Here is an 18116-nt window from a genome sequence, read left to right on the forward strand (position 1 = left end):
TTAGCACCTGTTGTCATTTTGTTTTTGTCTGTTCTATTGTTGTTCTTACATGTACAAAACAATAAAAAGATTTGAATACCACTTAGGCCTGGGCTGTATGGGTGTTGGTTTCATTTTATCCATAGGGCTGCAACTAGTGAGTATTTGTATTGTAAAATAATCTGTAGATTATTATTTCAGTGATTGCTCCATAAACTCTATAAACCCCAAATCCCCAAAATATGAAATTGATGGTAGGCTACTTATATAAAAAAAAGATAAAATGAGCAAATCCTCACATTTGGGAAAATGTTAAAAGCAACTGACAATTTGCTTTGTTTTGTCAGTTGACTAGCCAGTGAACCGACTAAAGTTTCAGCATTTATATTATCTTTCACATACTGTGTATCTCGATTTATTCTATAAAAATGTGTGTGTTGCAAAGTAGGCCTAAACATTTTCCCTCACAGTCTCTCACGCTCATCTGAAATTGTATGTGGATTACGAACAGCTTTGACAGGTGACTATAATCTGAGTGCTTTGTGGCGTGTAATTCTAAATTGTGATCTCTGTTTCAATATACAGTAGGCTAGTCATATAGCGTGTGTTTCTAGGAGTCAGATAGTAAATAATCAAGGGGATCTGACAGAGACAGGGAGGACATCCTCCCTTCATAGGATCCACTGTGTCATTTAGCCCATGACATAAACACAGGAAGGAAGCTGGCATATGTGTGTGTGTGTGTGTGTGTGTATGTGTGTGTGTGTGTGTGTGTGTGTGTGTGTGTGTGTGTGTGTGTGTGTGTGTGGAGGGGGGAGGTCCCATCTTGTTTTACCCTAGTGAGGGAGCCAGATGTTTCCTCTGTCATTGCAAGCTCATAGACTTTAACAAAATAAGAGCAACTAAAGCTGACAACATGCTCATTTGCTGGCTTGAATACAAAAATTCCCTATGATACAATGCAAATACCCACCCAATAGGACACATCCGATGCAGTCAGCAGTATCATTTTCAGCATCAAATGAAATTGAGGTTAGGCCTAGTCCATATTCATAATTAAGGACTAAAACACATGGGTGAAGCCTACTCTTTTCGCAAACAGTAGGCTATACAAAACCAACAACTAATCTAATGTCAGCATAGCAAATGCTGAAATCAGGGCTGTTGTCCTGAAGCCAAGGTTAGTTAGAAAGGGTTAGACATTATTTGGAACATAGTCAAAATGTTGCAGTGAAGTTGAAAAAATTAAACAGGAGGCCAGCAGCTCATTTTTTGCCCAGAGCCCCCTTAGAAGGTTTATCTGGACATTAAGAAAAATATAAAATGACACAAAAAGCTGCACTAATTGATATTATTCACATTAGGCTACACATGGTCAATTCATCCAGCCATCTTCATCCGCTTATCTGGTATCGGGGGCAGCAGCTCCAGCAGGGGACCCCAAACTTCCCTTTGCTTAGCCACATCAACCCCTCCGCCTGGGGGATCCCGAGGCGTTCCCAGGCCAGGTTAGATAGAATACCTCCGTGGCTCCGTCTAGTCCTGGGTCTTCCCCGACGCCTCCTCCCGGTTGGACGTGCCTGGAACACCTCCCTAGGGAGGCGCCCAGGAGGCATCCTTACCAGATGCCCAAACCACCTCAACTGGCTCCTTTCGATGCAAAGGAGCAGCGGCTCTACTCCGAGCTCCACAATGATGACTGAGCAATTCACCCTATCTCTAAGGGAGACGCCAGCCCCCCACCTGAGGAAACCCAATTCGGCCGCTTGTACCCTAGATCTCGTTCTTTCGGTCATGACCCAGCCTTCATCACCATAGGTAGGAGCAAAAACTGACCGGTAGATCGAGAGCGTTGTCTGTCTTAGCTGTCTTCGTCACAACGGTGCGATGAATTGAATGTAATACCGCACCATAATTCGGTGCTAATATATGCTGCTTTATGACAATTCCGGCTTTATTTCCCAATGACTGTCCTGTGAGAAGGTGGTTTTAAGACAGTTATCATAATTGTGTTTTGGGATACAATGTTGTAAATTCCTAAATCACACATTTCTCAGATTTAGGCAGTAGGTTTCCAGAAGCTAATTTCTACTCCCTTAAAAAATAGATTAAGAAAAGAAATTCTTAAGTGTTAAATTAAGATTAATTTATGTGGAATTTGTTTAGTTTGTTAAAATAAGTCAAGCTTTCACATATACAGTAGGCTAGGCCTATTAACAAATACGTGTTTATTATCATTATAATTATTAGTAACAGTAGAAGTAGCCTAGTACTACAAGTGTTGTCATTATTAATTGTTTGTCATTAACATTTGGCCTCGCGTATCTCTTCTGTAAACTTCCGGGAGGGAAAACGAAGGGAGCACGACACCGGAAATGGAACCAAAAAAGAAGCTGAACCGTCAAAACATAAACAACAGACCACTCAACCTTGTGGGAACGCAGTTAGCTTGCATTAAATATCTTTTACAAAAAAGCTTCATGCACGCATTCCTAATGTCGTGTATTTACGGTCAGAGAATTCCGTGTCGAGGCACTTAGCTCAGTGGCTAAGTAGTGAGGTGGAGAAAATATATCTCCAATAAAGATTAACGTTAGGTCTAAACTAAGAAGTACGCCTCGTCGGGCCTTCGAGTAGAGGTAACGCAAGCTATGCTAGTTAGCCACAACAAGCAATGTTAGCTGCTTGCTCGTTTTTCGACAACCAGCTATTTGGTTGTATAGCAGGACTGACTATAATATATGGTTTTTGAGTTAGCCTCACGCAGGCTTGTTAGCATTTGTTTGGTGAGCACTGCCGAGGACAATGCACTGTTAAGCACCACAAAGCAAATAGGGCATTACTCAGGCCTCTGAGCCAGCTAACGTTACCAAGCGAGTTAGTTTATCGTTACATGCAGTGGTAGGTAAGTTGTAAAATTAGCCTGGCTGTAAATTTGGAAGCTACAGAGCTTAAAGGTAACTTGTGCCCCGCGGCACACATTGTGGCGTCAGTAACGGTAGTTGACGACAGTTCAGCGAGTGCAAGAAATGATGTTGGCTTACTTATGCATGATAGTTGTTATCTTTATTTGAGCCATTTTTGTTTTGTTTGTTGTAAACCTAAATATTGTTTTGTCGATAGCTTCTCCTTCGAGTCGACGCAGTACAGAGGAGACAGAATGGCTGAGGCTGACGACAAATCCACTGCTCTTAATGGTAAAGGATCAGTGCAAGAAAATAACTAAGTATTTCTACTGACCATAACCGTGTGAGCTGTCATGCTCCTTAGCACAGACAGTTAATCAGACACACGTTTGTTTCTTCTAGGTGGCTCTGAAGATAAAGAACCAGGAGAACATGAACACAAGGAAGCAGATGCCTCCGGAAGCAAAGAGGGAAAAACCCAGTCTTCTTGTCAAGAGGGTAACACCTTTCTTGTAGTTGAACAGCTCTTTAAAAAGCTTATGCTGCTAACATTGTTTGGTATGTTACTTTTTTAAATTATGTTTGCATTATGTATATCTTGCATACTGCTGAGATAATGTTTTTGCAGCCTGATAGGATTTAACATTATTACAGATTACAGTAGCTGCTGTAGGCTACACCTTTTGTTGAGTGTCCCAGTGAGACAGCAATATCTTAACCTTATTCTCCATGGTTCTAACTTTCCCTATTTCTGTAGCTCCCAAAGAAACAGGAGAGGCATCTAGAGACAAGCCTACGCCAGATGTGGAAGGTGAGATGGGGCCAAACAGAGAGGAAGAGGAGGAAGAAGACACAGACAGCATGGATGGCAGCGGTCTCTACTCCCTTACTGAGGATGGTGAGAGAGAGAGCGATGTAGGCAGACGGGAGAGAGCAAAGGATAAAGATGGCGGGAAAAGGGCAGCCAGAAAGAGGAATAGACCTGGCGGCGGCACCAATAACTCCACCAGCTCAGATGAGGATGATGATGATGAGGACGAAGAAGAAGAAGAACAGAAAGATGATGAAGACGATGATGAGGCTATGGAGGCGTGGCTCGGAGCAGAGCTCCGTGACCTGCATGGCCCTATATGGCGGGCAATTCCCTCACTGCGCTCCAGGGAGATCGGCAGGAACGCACACCAGTTTGTAAGGCGTGTGTGTGGAGCCCGTGGTCTTGTGCAGAGGCTTGAGCTCCAGGGCCGACTGGAGAGGCACACGGGCTGTGTCAACACATTGCACTTCAACCCCTCGGGCACACGCCTGGCTTCAGGCAGCGATGACCTGCGAGTGGTGATCTGGGACTGGGCTGTGCGCCGTGCTGAGTTGGAGTTTGACAGTGGCCACAAGAGCAATGTCTTTCAGGTAGGGGGAACCAACATCTTTACCTCTTATGAGCAAAGAAGCAGATGCATTAAGGAGTAGAGTTGGTTAAAGATAAGAGAAAATTGTAGCCTACACTATTAACAGTGAGAGTTAGCAATTGCTATATGTAATAATCAACAGTAAATGATAGGGCTGGGCAATATGTTGATATTGAACTGGATATCGTCTTAGATGCTGGATATTGTGATATCGTGATATGACACAAGTGTTATCTGTCCCTGGTTTTAACGGCTGCATCACAGTAAAGTGATGTAATTTTTTTGTACTTACCAGACTGTTCTAGCTTTTTATAATTTGCCTTTGCCCACTTATTTATTATAGATACATTAATAGATACATTCAAAAATCTCATTGTGCAAATATTCTTTCGTACGCACCAATTGTCAACCTTACAATATTGTTGCAATATCGATTTTGAGGTATTCGGTTAACGATATTGGAATATTAGATTTTTTTCTCCATATAACCCAGCCCTAGTAAATTATAAAACGTAACAAAGTGACCATTGTGGTCAGAAACTTGAAATGAGTCTTCGCCCGTCCCTGATATGCATAGGCAAAGTTCCTGCCTCACAGTGGAGACTCCACCTTGGCCATGTGTGCTCGAGATGGTCAGATCAGAGTGGCTGAGCTCTCTGCCACACAGCGCTGCAAGAACACCAAGCGGGTAGCACAGCATAAAGGGGCAGCACACAAGGTGAGTGTTTGTTCTGCATTTGCGAATGAGAAATTAAGGACAGATTTCAGATAAGTAGGGAAAGGATAGGATAAGTTTCATCTGTGGTAAATCTGTTTAGGACTCTGATAGACTGATAATTAAGTGCATTTTCCCATCACATCTGTATGTTTTTTAAATTTTGTTCCAGCTGGCCCTAGAGCCAGATTCCCCCTGCTCTTTTCTGTCTGCTGGAGAGGATGCTGTAGTGTTTGGTATTGACCTGCGTCTAGACCGTCCCGCCAAGTGAGTGATGCCATTATTAAAGTTAACCAAGTTTAAATTCAGTCACCCAGGAATTAGATTTGTTGTTGAATTGTGTAAAAGCTGGGGAAAATATCATAAACAATTCATGTATTAGCCATTCAACATTATAAAACTTTTCTCATTGCCAGATCTAATACCTGTTTTTCCATTGTGTCTCCTTGCATTTGTGTGGCAGTAAACTGGTGGTTGTAAAGGAGGGTGATAAAAAAGTGGGGTTGTACACCATCTTTGTCAACCCAGCAAAGACACAACACTTTGCTGTGGGCGGAAGAGATCAGTATGTGAGGTATGAAGCAGGTTTTGGTTCTAGTGCTGATTATTTCACTATTATTGCAAAATGGGATGCAATGGAAATTGTACAAAAATATTTGATATTGTTGCATACTGTCACATTCTCTTTTTCTCGCCCTCCTTAGGATCTATGACCAGAGGAAGATTAATGAGAATGATAACAATGGTGTCTTGAAAAAGTTTTGTCCTTCACATCTGGTATCCAGTGAGTCCAAAACCAACATAACCTGCCTTGTGTATAGTCATGATGGCACAGGTAAAAAAACTTTGCATGCAGTGTGTATGGAAATAATTTAAAGTCTTATGTTCATTTTCTTGCAATCTCCATGATCCTGTTTCATATTTATATTTGAATTACTTTGATTATCCTAACTTAATTTTTCATTCAGTTATGATCAAGTTTTAGAAATATTGAAAATAATGAGCCCCACACTTGATTCTTGCTTGATTCAATGTTTTAAAATGCCAAAACCTTTGCCATTCTTAGCCTTCCAGATGCAACCCAATGCAATGTCAGTGACACACACTTAATTATGTCCAATTAATATCTATTTTTATGAGATCAACAACTAAGCTGAGCTTGTCTAAATCTTCTCTATTTGATTTAAAAAGTCTAGCCCATCTTCTGCCTTTATGGTATTAAAAGGAAACTTTAAACTAACTTTTTTTGTGCATCATCTCTACAGAGCTCCTGGCAAGTTACAATGATGAGGACATCTACCTTTTTGACTCCAACCACAGTGATGGGGCTGACTATCGCAGGAGATACAAGGGACACCGCAATAATGCTACAGGTGTTAAATTAATTCCCAATTACATTAATCATTTATTACAGTAATACAGTAGTTCTCTTCGCATCTACACACAGCTTTAAAACTCAAACGTATCGGCTATAGCCCAACTTAACAAGCATTTGGCCAATAAAAACGTGTATTTACAGTATGGCCTTATTTTGTTCTGAAGGGGTACTGCAAGGCTGTTATCACACAGACTGTATCAGTCTCTCTCATCTTCACCTCTTTCTCACAGTGAAGGGGGTGAACTTCTATGGGCCATGCAGTGAGTTTGTGGTCAGTGGCAGTGACTGCGGACACATCTACCTGTGGGACAAGAACTCTGCTCGCATAGTCCAGTTCATGGAGGGAGACAGGGGAGGAGTGGTGAGTCAAAGAGAGAGAGAATAATATATATTTGGGCCGGGTTCAAAGATGACTAGGTCCTTAGTGGTAGGTATTTTTTCTGTAATATTGTGTGTTAGTGGTCACTACCGAGTATTTGTATACAGTTGCAGAAAAATACTATTTTTCATATTTTATTTTGATAAAAATGCACTGCTTGCATATTTTCTTTAACAGTATAGTTAGCTTTTTGCTGCGGGGACAACAATCTCATTAATATTCTCTGTAAAATCCCCCATCTTCTTTATATTATCATCTCAGTCATTTTTTCTACCCTCGACAACTTCAGGTGAACTGTTTGGAGCCACATCCCCATCTGCCAGGTATTGCCACCAGTGGGCTGGACCACGACATCAAACTATGGGCCCCTACAGCTGAAAGCCCCACTGGACTCAAGGGTCTCAAAGAGGTATACTATTCTGTTCTATTTTTATTCCATTATGCTTGTTATATTTTGTGCCATCATTCTATTGGTTGGGGTAGCAGTCTACCTACTTCTTTGTAGAAACATAGGGATGCAGTGACCCCACTGACAACAGCTTTGTAACACAGCCTGTGCGGTATTGCAACGTAGGTGGAGCAGACAGATATTTAACATATTAAAACAGTTCACATTTTTTGTCTAAACCACTCACCGTATATGAAAATAAAGGTGAGTATGCCTGAACTGTCCATTATAATTGTCCATTGCACTGCAAAACAGCTAGGATAGCTCTGTATTGTAATAGATGTTTACAATGGCTATTAGGGGTCATTTTAATCCTCACTTGCTGCTGAATAAAATATTCATAACTTCATCATCATAACTTAGCATAGTAGGAATGATGGCAAACACTGCAAAGAAAAAAAATAAGATTCAAGATGTAAAACAAGAAAAAAATCTTATGTAATGACTGGCAATGTCTAATGGATCACGGTGTGACATTAGCTAATTATTTTTTGGGACTTTTCCCTTTATTCGATAGTGACAGTGAACAGACAGGAAAGGGGGGAGCAAAAGAGACAAGATGATACGCAGTAAAGAGCCACAAGTCAGATTTAAACCGGGCCGCGGTCAGTCAAAATGATTGCAATTAGATCTTTTCCTAATATCGTGCAGCCTTAATGCTACGTCCTGGCATAGTAATGGGATTTTTATCTAGGAGGTGTTTGCTCTGCATGTAAACTCCTGTTCTCAATATTCACACCCATTTTTGGGGTTTGTCAAGGTGATGAAGAAAAACAAGCGGGAGCGCGATGAGGACAGTGTGCGCCACGGTGACCAGTACGACACCCAGCTGCTGTGGTTCCTGATGAGACACATGAGGAACAGACGTCCACCAAGGGTGAGCTCTCAAACACTACAACTAACCAAATGCAACAAATGTAAATTACGTTTTGGAGTGTGGTGTTGAAAAGACATGAGCATTTACCAGGCAAATAGGTACAAACAAAAATATCCTGTCTGTTGCATTATGGGAAATGTAGGATCCAGAGTGTTTGGAGCTTTACCAATACCAGGGACAAAGTGTCAGGATATTAGTTTTTTTTGTTTTAAATCTGTTCCCTGTTCCATGTTGCTGGAGTGCCCCTTAAGTAGTATGTAGGATGCAGTTGCAACTACACTTGGATTGCAGTGCAATTTCAAACATAAGGACCAGGTCAGCAAGATGTTTGTATCCTATTTTGTCCCAAAATACTCTGATTCTTACTTAACTTTGTTCTCTACTTCTTTCTCTGGATACAGGCCCGACGTGAGGGTGCAGACGCAGACACAGATGAGTCCTGGAGCTCTCCAGATTCCTCTGATGAAGAGGAAGGAGGTCCAGACCACGTCCAGTGCATGTCCTCCTGAGCCACACATTCTTACTTATACAAATATATAAACACACACACACACACACACACACTTTGTTGCCCTTGCATTGATGCATATCGGCAAGCACTATTGACACACTGGGACACTTAAATAAGATACATTTTTTTTACACACATACAAAGTCAAACTTATGAAAACACACACTGACTTAAACATACTTTTGAAGCAGAGTGACCGAGATGCTTAACGCCTTGTTTCCCAGCAGTTGTGAGTGTGCAAATAACGACAACAGACTGCACACACACAGAATTCTGACTTTTGAGGATTGTACAAAGAGGTTTAGTGAGTGCTTACATCCCTATAAACTACTTGGAGGCCCCTGCTTGTCCATACATTATCTATATGCTCTGTTTAGCCCCAGATCAATGTACTGTGCACGTATGGCAACAAGCAAGCACCTCTCGTTGAGGTACCCTGTAGGAAGCTCTACATCGACAGCATACGCAAACCCCCCTCTTAAAACCACCTCTTGCTCTCGAGCTCTTTGTGCTGATAAAGGAAGTTTCAGCCGGGTGGAATGGCGTAGAATCGTTCCCTCAAATTATCCCTAAATGTGACCTCCTTTAAGATTTGAACTCGGAGGGAAACCCCAGTGTGCCCTCAGTGCAGCACCACAGTCTCATACTGATTTCTGGCTCTGAGCTTGTGCAGCTAGTTGCATTTTTCACATTTTCTCTTCGAGGACTACTAAATCCCTACATGCTGCATCTCCGACATGCCCTCAAGCTACTCCCTCCCCTTCTCTTTCCCTCACTACTGAGTGCACTTTGAATCAGGGATGCTTTAGTTTAAGACATAGACAAAATGTGCACTGAGTGTGTGATTTTGGGGGGAGAGATGTTTAGTATCCTTCATTGGGAAAAAATCCCCACAGAGACGTTTAGTTTATTTCTATTGATTTTTTTGAGAGGGGAGATATTTTGCACTTAAGCGTTTTTTGACTTAGGAAGAGGAGGTTTCTTTTGCTTTCACCAGCCTTTCCTCCTCCTCCTTCCTCCCTCACTCTTCATCCTGACACCCATCTTTGACAGGGAATCCTAGACGTATGAGGTAGATGGTGGTCAGCATGTGCATTGGCTAAGGACTGATGATTGGATCTGTTGGGGAACTGTGTAAGTTTAAAGAGCCTGTACCGACCTCAGATCAAATCCCAATTGAAACAGCGCCCTATGTGCCAATTGAGATTTGATAATAAAGGACTCCACTTATCCATGCGGTTCCTGAAAATCCTTCTACGATGCTAACAGTCTCAGATCAATTGCTGAATGACATTTTTCAGACACATTTTTGAACCAGGTCTTGTTTGCACTGCAGCCAGCACACCACTCGGGAGGAAACGTCTCTCTGTGTTCTATTAACAACCGTTCAAAGGAGGATTGGGGGAGAAGGGGGTCAATATGCTTGCCAGTTATTTGTTGTGTGAGAGCGATAATGTCCAGCTTTTCTCATTTTCTATGAGAACTCTAGTTAGTTGAAGTTATATGTACATATATAAATATATATTAAAACTGTAAAAAAAAAAAAAAAAAACTTTGGCAAATGCTGTTTGACTTAAAAAATAGAACAAAGATGTCAAAACATTTGATTGGTATTGATGCAGAGGTTTATATTCTATATGAGGACAAAGTACTTTTAAAATCGAGAGGAGAAAAAAAGTTGACTCAAGTTACCATTTTCTTCAGTTTTTCCTTTTATAAATGAAATCCCTGTTATGAACAGAACCGCTGTTATTTCAAGTGTTACAGTTTGGAATCTCTTTCTTGTACAAGAAAAATAGTATTTCCTTTATTCATCATTTGAGAGTTATTTACAGATTTTCCCACTGGCTGTTTTTTGGCATCTTGTATACATAAAAAGGCATTTGATGAACAATTTATTTTGTCCACCACCGCCTAATATTGCGTTCCACGAGTTAAGTTGGCAATATGTATGATTCGTGCAATAAACAAAAAGACAGTGCTCCCGATGTTGTCATTTTATGGTCTCATTCTGTGTTGTTTTTGTAACGCACCATATGAATTACCATTCTTAGTATTCATCTGTGGAGATTTTCTGCAGGCTGCCAGTAACATATCTTGCAGAGTTTGAACAATATGGGTTTGACCGCTCACACTGATAGATTAATGCAAGTCATCAATATTCTGTTCCATTATGTTATTTCAGTCATTTCGTTCTGAACTTCAGAAAAGAAAAAGAACATTTAAAATCTGAACAGCAGTCTTAAATGTCCTGACTAAAATTTCAGTCAAGACCCAAAAGCACTGGATACTACATTTTCCATAATGCAACCCAGTAGTGTCTTTCATAATTAGACCATCCCTGTGTAGATACAGCTCATGTACTTCCAACTCTACTTAAATTTGTAATACAGGCTTTTTATTAAAACTAAAAACCCATACTTTATACAACTCAACGGGATTGTGACATTTTCTGTGTAAGTTCCTAAAAATGGACTACTGCTTGCTATGCAATTAGTTGGTCTCCATAATTCAAGCAATACAATTTATTTTAAAAAGGAAGCTATTTTGACATCAGTCAGAAAAGCACAGGTGTAAAGAATAAAATGGATGGCTGGATTTCATTTAGCTGCTGCTGGTCCTGAGCATGCTGGCTCACTGGGACACTTGAATAAGTCAACAGTGGCACCTGTGCCGTTTCTACAGTGGAAAAGGCTTGTTGAATTGATTAATGGCTGTTTGGAGCCTGAGGAAGAGTGTGTGTCCAAATGATTTTGGATTTTGGGTGCCAATTTGAGGACTTAGTACACACATTGATTTGATTAATTTAAGAAGCAATTGCCATTTTTCAAAATCAGTTTCCACTATTCCCCTTACTTTATCTTAGTAGGGACTCGTGAGTAACCGGTCTACTATTCAATTAAATTTTATTTATATAGAGCTAAATCACAACAATTAGCTCACTGCGCTTTCCATAAAGAGCAGGTCTAGACCTTACTCGGATGTTATTTACCGAAACCCAACAGTTACCACCAAGAGCAAGCACTAGGCGACAGAGGCAAGGAAAAACTTCCATTAAGAGCGGTATTAACTTTAGTTCGGCACTTTTTTGACTTAGGAAGGTTTCTTTTGGTTCCACTAGCCTTTCCTCCTCATCCTCCTTCCTCACTCTTCATCCTGTGACTTAAGCAGAACATCATCTATATACAGAATTGAAATTTCTAAGAGCAGTTGATTCATGATCGGCTTGTTTCAGTTGAGAAATGACAAAAACCTGACAAATGAGCTTGACATGTTTTTATTCAACAGGTCTCTGAGTGGGAATGTAAACTCCATACTTGTTGGCAACGAAAAACAAAACATATTTCCCACACTTGTTACCAGTCACACCACATCTCCATCCTTGATCCAACATGAAAGGCAACTTTCATTCACATGAACAAAACTAACATAGTTAACACAAACAGAGGTGTCTGATCCGTAAAAGACATATGAAGTGTCAAACCAAAAGGATCTGTATAATTTAGCACAAATGCAGCGCAAATAGCCCTTTACAACTCATCCCAATTAGCAAGAAGTAATTACTTGATATGATGTTCTTGTAATACAAAATGAAACAAATCTTTTGGAATGAGTGTTTTATTTATACAGTGAGCTATTTTACATCTGTCACACACAGGAGGCAACAGTTGGGCTTCCAACCTGTTTCAGTCACTTGGGCAGGAAGCCCATGCCTCATGCATGAAGGGGATGTGTTCTAGCCTATCAAACACAATCTGCCATGACATAGTGCAGACATAAATATTAAAACATGCGCGCGCACACGCACACAGAGAGAGTTATTCCTTGTACTCCAGAAACTGCTGCAATCTTTTTCGGTGCTCTGCAGACATCTGAACAGCACTGAGGATTTAAGAATATATGTTAAAAAATAAAAATAAAAAATAAGTATACTCACCATCTTTTGTGTTTAGAATTTGAAATAAGTAAATTTTAATGCTAGGCCTTACTTTAAGTGATTTCCAAAAGTAGTCGTTATCCTGTAGATGGAAGTCTTGAGAGTGGCCCTGAGAGCAAAGCGCAGTGTTTTGTGAGTAGAGTCTCCCATGCTGCTGGCTGACCTGACTGGCTTACTGGAGGCGTGAGGCAGCTTGAAGTGGCGATCTACTGCCTGAAGACGAGAAGGACAGGACACAGCGGCTGTCAGTGTGTGCACGACGATCTTGTGTCACCATGTACAGTATCTGTAATTCCCTTTGTTTGCCTGATGGCACTGGTTCTTGTAAAATGTGAGAGGTTGTCTTATATGCACAAACGATTCAGAACAACAATTCTATCTTCTTACTTGCATCTACAGAATAAATTTCAACACAATTACATTTCAATAATAACTGAATGTTGCATATGTATTTACCTCTTAGAAAAACCCTGGAAATTAAGTTGTGTGGATCAATATAACAAATTTAATTTGATATTATCTACAACACAAGACTTTCAACATGGCTACTCACCATATAAAATTATTCTTCAGGATTAACAATGGCTAGAATATGTTTACACACCCATGATAAAGTTGATCTTGATGTCTGAATTCAAAAAGATTTGGCAAATCAGGACTTTTAAGGACACCAATTTTCCTTGTGAACAAATGATGCATTGTAAATAAAGACATTTTCTTTTTAAAACACAGCAGGCATAAGTATACAAACCCATGTGTTAACTTCCATAGAGGCGGGCACATTTGTCTGATTTGCATTGAGAGAATTTTCCCCATCTTTGGGTATGGTGAAGTCTATGTGATGATATGGAGTTATTTAAATTCCAAAGGCCAAGGGAACTTTATTAGGATGCATAGTATCCTGGATTCATGAAATAACTGGCATTTCAAAATAAAAATGTGCCTGCCTCTATGGAAGTTAACATAGAGTTGTTTATACTTATGCCCACTGTATTTTAAGGAAGAACATTTATTTATTTATTTACAATGAATTATTCATTCACAACAAATTATTCATTCACAAAATTGGGGTCCTTGGATTTTCCTAAACATTTTTGAATTAAAAAGGCATTAAGATCTATTTCCAAAAGATGTTTTCTATTCCTCTTTTTAATCAATTTTAGCATGGGTGTGTAAACGTATTCAAGCCACTGCAGATGAACTGGCCCCTTTAAATTTCTCAAGCCTTAACAAGCACAAAGCACTAGAAAGTTTGTGTGTTTGTTTTCAAGACACAAAGTTCAATAAAAAGGTGTGTACCTGCTAAGCCAAATCACACACTCTGTACAATGTAGCTGGGCTATATAATTTGATAAATCATTGCTGCTATGCAAATATGTGCTCTCAGGGTAGATGCGGTAAACCATGACAGCTTACCTCTTGTAAGCCCAACATGCAACTGAGTATGCTGGGTAATGCCGTCTGTACAACCCCAAACTGGTCTTCAGAGAAGGAGGATTGAACAAGGTAAGACAGCCCTGGAGGAGGATGTTAAAAGGACATAGTAATGTACATGTTTTTATTTTATTTGACCAGGTAGGCCGTAGAGAACAGCTTCTCATTTACAACGGCGACCTGGCCAAGAAAAGCATAAGCTTGCAAGACAACATACCGTTTCACATTCAATACAATACAAGAATACAAAATACAATAAACTACATGAAGTGCTGATTAATTAGGCATTACAAAGCAAAGTAAGTCTTTATCAAGAGGCTGCATCCATATCAAATGGAAATAAAGTCCACCATCTCTGCCCACCTTCTAAAGCCCAGATGTGAGCCTGGCTGTCTGCGAACAGAGCTTGACTGGAGGCCTCTGGAAGCTGTAAGAGACAATGTTAAGTAATACCAGTACTCTGCTGAAAAGACAGATGCATATTTACAGTTAGAGGGAGAGGTTTTAGTGCGACTACACTACAACATGCATGTGGCATCAGAGAAAGATGATACCTAAACCTCAAAGCAAAGCAGACCAACTAGTTTCTACAAATAGGAAATAGTGCAATGCAAGTACGATATTTAGCTGTGATAAACATATCAGTACCTGACACGTCTGATTTGACCACAGTGACATGCTTTTCTCCAAATTTTGATTGTTTTTGTAGGAGTCAAGGGACTTGCAAGACACGTGTTACACAACTAATTAAATCAAGCTTTTAAAGTAATTAGAAATGAGCACATTGTACCAGCTAGGTGGATGGAAAAGAGCTACATTAGTAATGTGTGCACAAGAAAGCCCACACACGGGAGTTTAATTAGTGATGCCTGCAGGGTGAGGTTGTTACCGTAGATGTGGTGAAACCAAATGAAAATATACTGTGTCAGACGAGAGAATGCAAGGGGCCCCCAGTTTTCAAAGTCTGAAGAAGACAGCATGCACATGCCACACATCCTTACCTTGTTAAACAAATACATTATCAGCACGCGCTTTGCCAAGACATTTTTAACCTGAATGGGACAATTAAGTATAAAGTTGTTTTACGTTCAAAACTGAACAACAAAATATAAACACAAATGTGGCAATAAAAGCTTTTCACACTTTAACCCTAACTTAACCCTGATGTGACCTTTACTTTATTAAACAGGAAGTAAAATACATCAGTATTCCGGCTACAAGATGGGACACCTGATCCTAATTTTGTTGGCACTCCTCCCATCTCATCTTTCTGGTGCCAGAACAGAAGTGATTGGTGTGGCTGAGCTGTGAATGAGTGAAGTGAAGGGAAAAGAAGAAAAAAAATAGAGAGAAAATAGAGCTCTGTCCATTTTCCCATGTGTGCATATCCTGGCCAATCACTGCGTAAAGTAGAGATGGTGGTCAAATTGTCTGTTTAGGACCCGTCTGTGTGACTACTATTGTTTGCCCGAGGTCAGTGAATGTTAAGTATGAAAAGCCTTTAGTCAATAATGTATAAAAACATAGTAATATCAATATATTGTAATTCTGTATTGTATCAACTAGACTCCAGTACCTGTTCTTTTCTGTTCTGGAGGAACTGAGCCAGTAGACTTGGTTTGGACGGTTCCTGCTTGGGACTGGGAACAGGGGAGGCAGGGAAAGCCAGCGGACTGCCATTGACCTGTGAATCTGCACAAAAAGATGCTTCAATTACAAAAGGGAAACAGCTAAATTTATACCCTGACCCAATGACAAGTTGATGTGCTATGCCAGACGTTCCAAAACCTGTGGCAAAAGCTAAAGTTAGCTGATGAATTGGTAGATTACACTCAAAATTTACATAACCTACTAACATTTTCTCCTAAAAAAAAATTTCAGAGCTATAAAGCATAGATCTAACAAGGTGAAGCGCTCTAGTGGCTAAAATTGGTCCTTAAAGTTTCTGAGGAACCTGATTTCTTCTACTAGCCTCCTCTCACCTGTGGAGGTGGACCAGAGCTTTGGGGCTCTCCTCATGATGTGTGGGCTCTGCACTGTGCCGAACCACGGCGAGCACTGGTCCATAGGAGCAGTAAGACGCCGCAAGGCGGGAGAAGCAAAGGGGCTCTCCAGGTCAGGAGTGAATGGAGCCGTCAGAGGGCTCTGTGGGCAGCCAACAATGGAGCGTGCAAAGACCGAAGACGGAGTTTTCATCATTAAAGTAGGCCTCGGGCTCATTAGATCTTCTGTACCCGAGGTAACTTTTAAGAAGAAGAAAAAAAGCCAGACAGAAAGGATAAAGGGGACGGGTCATACAAGCAAGGTCAACAATTTATTTATGTTTTATAGCAACATACCCGATGACTCAGATGAAGTCTTCCTCTCACTCCCAGTAGACAGTGATTTGGCTCTCCCATTGGTTGCAACAGTGTCATGATAGGCTATGAGTCTCTGAGTGAGATCAGCCAGCAAAGACAGACACTCCTTACTGATGGCATTCCAGCTGTGGGCATGGCCACCTGGGAAAGACGAGAATGAAAAGCATTTTTGTTGTAATTTTGATTTATTTTACACAATAAAATAAAGTCTGTTTAAGAGAGAACCTCTTCTGTGTAGACAACATAACAAACCTGGCTGACTTAGACTGAAGACCTCACTGCGTCTTGACGGGGAGTGTTGAGACAACAAAGCCAAGTCCTGCAGCGCTAGAAACTAATGTTTTGGAAAAGCAAGTTACAACACCCATATGTTATCTGTAAGCACAACAATAAAAAGGAAAATCATGTGTCCAATCTACCTGTAATATCTTTGGCTGCTTGTCCGTCAGAACTTTAGGAAGACACTGGTGGGCATCCTCGGTAAACGATGACTGCACAGGAAAACTGTACACCTGCGGATAACAAGAAATATATTAGATAACATCACCTTAAAGTTACACCCCTCAAGTGCAACTTAAATTGGTCAAATGGGATTAACTCTGCGATGTTCAACATGAATATTATAATCCAGTTAAGTGTGGTGCTCTTCAGGATATTAAACATTCAAAGCAATGACAACATTGCCCCCTAGTGTCTCTAAATAAATAAAAAGGCTAACAGAAGTCGCGTCTGCAACGCAACACTCCACAACGCCAATTACAGCCAATTATCAGAAAAGAATGGAATCATTGCAATTGTATGGTGGTCATATTGGCCAGCTGGCACTGGTTGTAATAGCCTTTGGATGTGCTTAAGTGTCAGGTGTTGATCAAAAAAGAAAAACAGAATTTTTTATTTGACAAGGGAAAAATACAACCTCTGCAGGACCACGAAACCTTTGGTTTTGCAATAGTAGGGATAAGATTTTATTCATGCGCATACCTCAGTGACAAAGATCCTAAAGAGCAGCAGTGTGATGTGCCATGTGAAGAGGAGGAAGCTGCCACCGATCCACAGGTGGTAGAGCAGGGACAGGTCCAGCAGCCCAGCTATGCTGTCAAGGGGGTGGACAGAGCTGGAGGTGGAGATCACAGACGAGTACATTAATGGAGTCCAGGAAGCAGTACTGTGTGGCTGCAAGTAGCCTTGTTTGTACAGATCGTAAAGCCACTTGACACAAACTGGGATTTTGGATATTAAGATATGAATGAAATTGACTTGACATAAAACATAGAATCCATACTGACCTGTTCAAATCAAGATTCAATGTCTTACAAATCCATGCTTTTGGAATGTATCCTGTTAAAAACAAATTGAAATATTTTGACTATTATTTCTAACAACTTTGAGCAAAAAAGAAAAGAGCAAAATGAATACAGAGCTCAGATACAACAATCGAACATAAAATCATGAAAGTTTAAGCTCCTCTAGCAGTTTGTTCCAAGAGCTGTGTTAGTGATGTTTCATTTCCAAACAGAGACCACTTACCCAAAAAGTAATACACAACAATGTAGTTCCTGACTGAGTAAAGTGCTTGAGTGGCGCTACACTTCACCACCAAAGATAGGGATCCCTTAAAGCGCAGGTATTTGTATTGCTAGGAGAAAATAACAACATAAAAGGGTTAACATCAATGCTAACAATAAACTATTTAAAGGATAGTGCCAGTCATTTTGTTTTTCTAAGTCTAAGTTAGAGTCTGTCTTGTTAGAAATAAACAGGTGCAACACCTGCATGTATGCATGCTGAT

The 18116-nt window shown here is 40.4% G+C and overlaps 2 protein-coding genes across 7 annotated transcripts in view; one reads left to right on the plus strand and one right to left on the minus strand.

The window, feature by feature from the left end:
* ndc1 (NDC1 transmembrane nucleoporin) overlaps nucleotides 1-18116 on the minus strand; it is a 33168-nt gene that overhangs the window by 12575 nt on the left and 2477 nt on the right. The window contains exons 6-19 of one of the 4 annotated variants that reach the window (XM_034888720.1): nucleotides 17855-17963; nucleotides 17614-17665; nucleotides 17309-17441; nucleotides 16747-16839; nucleotides 16580-16661; nucleotides 16307-16468; nucleotides 15950-16210; nucleotides 15544-15659; nucleotides 14969-15019; nucleotides 14331-14394; nucleotides 13950-14050; nucleotides 12586-12746; nucleotides 12395-12478; nucleotides 8630-8649 (exon numbers count right to left, since the gene is read on the minus strand). In XM_034888720.1, the coding sequence (XP_034744611.1) occupies nucleotides 12415-12478; nucleotides 12586-12746; nucleotides 13950-14050; nucleotides 14331-14394; nucleotides 14969-15019; nucleotides 15544-15659; nucleotides 15950-16210; nucleotides 16307-16468; nucleotides 16580-16661; nucleotides 16747-16839; nucleotides 17309-17441; nucleotides 17614-17665; nucleotides 17855-17963 (1449 nt within the window). In that variant the 3' untranslated portion in view covers nucleotides 8630-8649; nucleotides 12395-12414. Of the gene's footprint in view, nucleotides 1-8629; nucleotides 8650-11875; nucleotides 12479-12585; nucleotides 12747-13949; nucleotides 14051-14330; nucleotides 14395-14968; nucleotides 15020-15543; nucleotides 15660-15949; nucleotides 16211-16306; nucleotides 16469-16579; nucleotides 16662-16746; nucleotides 16840-17308; nucleotides 17442-17613; nucleotides 17666-17854; nucleotides 17964-18116 lie in introns of those variants that run through there. The other 3 variants (XM_034888719.1, XM_034888718.1, XM_034888721.1) reach the window with 3 other exon arrangements.
* The window catches only part of dcaf8 (DDB1 and CUL4 associated factor 8), a 32106-nt gene continuing 16338 nt past the window's right edge, over nucleotides 2349-18116 (plus strand). Inside the window, exons 1-14 of one of the 3 annotated variants that reach the window (XM_034888724.1) lie at nucleotides 2349-2618; nucleotides 3103-3176; nucleotides 3288-3383; nucleotides 3643-4289; nucleotides 4866-5006; nucleotides 5176-5270; nucleotides 5467-5577; nucleotides 5708-5838; nucleotides 6269-6376; nucleotides 6612-6742; nucleotides 7050-7169; nucleotides 7969-8085; nucleotides 8487-8598; nucleotides 11622-11627. In XM_034888724.1, the coding sequence (XP_034744615.1) occupies nucleotides 3140-3176; nucleotides 3288-3383; nucleotides 3643-4289; nucleotides 4866-5006; nucleotides 5176-5270; nucleotides 5467-5577; nucleotides 5708-5838; nucleotides 6269-6376; nucleotides 6612-6742; nucleotides 7050-7169; nucleotides 7969-8085; nucleotides 8487-8594 (1842 nt within the window). In that variant the 5' untranslated portion in view covers nucleotides 2349-2618; nucleotides 3103-3139 and the 3' untranslated portion in view covers nucleotides 8595-8598; nucleotides 11622-11627. Of the gene's footprint in view, nucleotides 2619-2913; nucleotides 2937-3102; nucleotides 3177-3287; nucleotides 3384-3642; nucleotides 4290-4865; nucleotides 5007-5175; nucleotides 5271-5466; nucleotides 5578-5707; nucleotides 5839-6268; nucleotides 6377-6611; nucleotides 6743-7049; nucleotides 7170-7968; nucleotides 8086-8486; nucleotides 9813-11621; nucleotides 11628-18116 lie in introns of those variants that run through there. The other 2 variants (XM_034888722.1, XM_034888723.1) reach the window with 2 other exon arrangements.

Source organism: Etheostoma cragini, chromosome 12, assembly GCF_013103735.1.
Source record: "Etheostoma cragini isolate CJK2018 chromosome 12, CSU_Ecrag_1.0, whole genome shotgun sequence".
Taxonomy (NCBI): Eukaryota; Metazoa; Chordata; class Actinopteri; order Perciformes; family Percidae; genus Etheostoma; species Etheostoma cragini.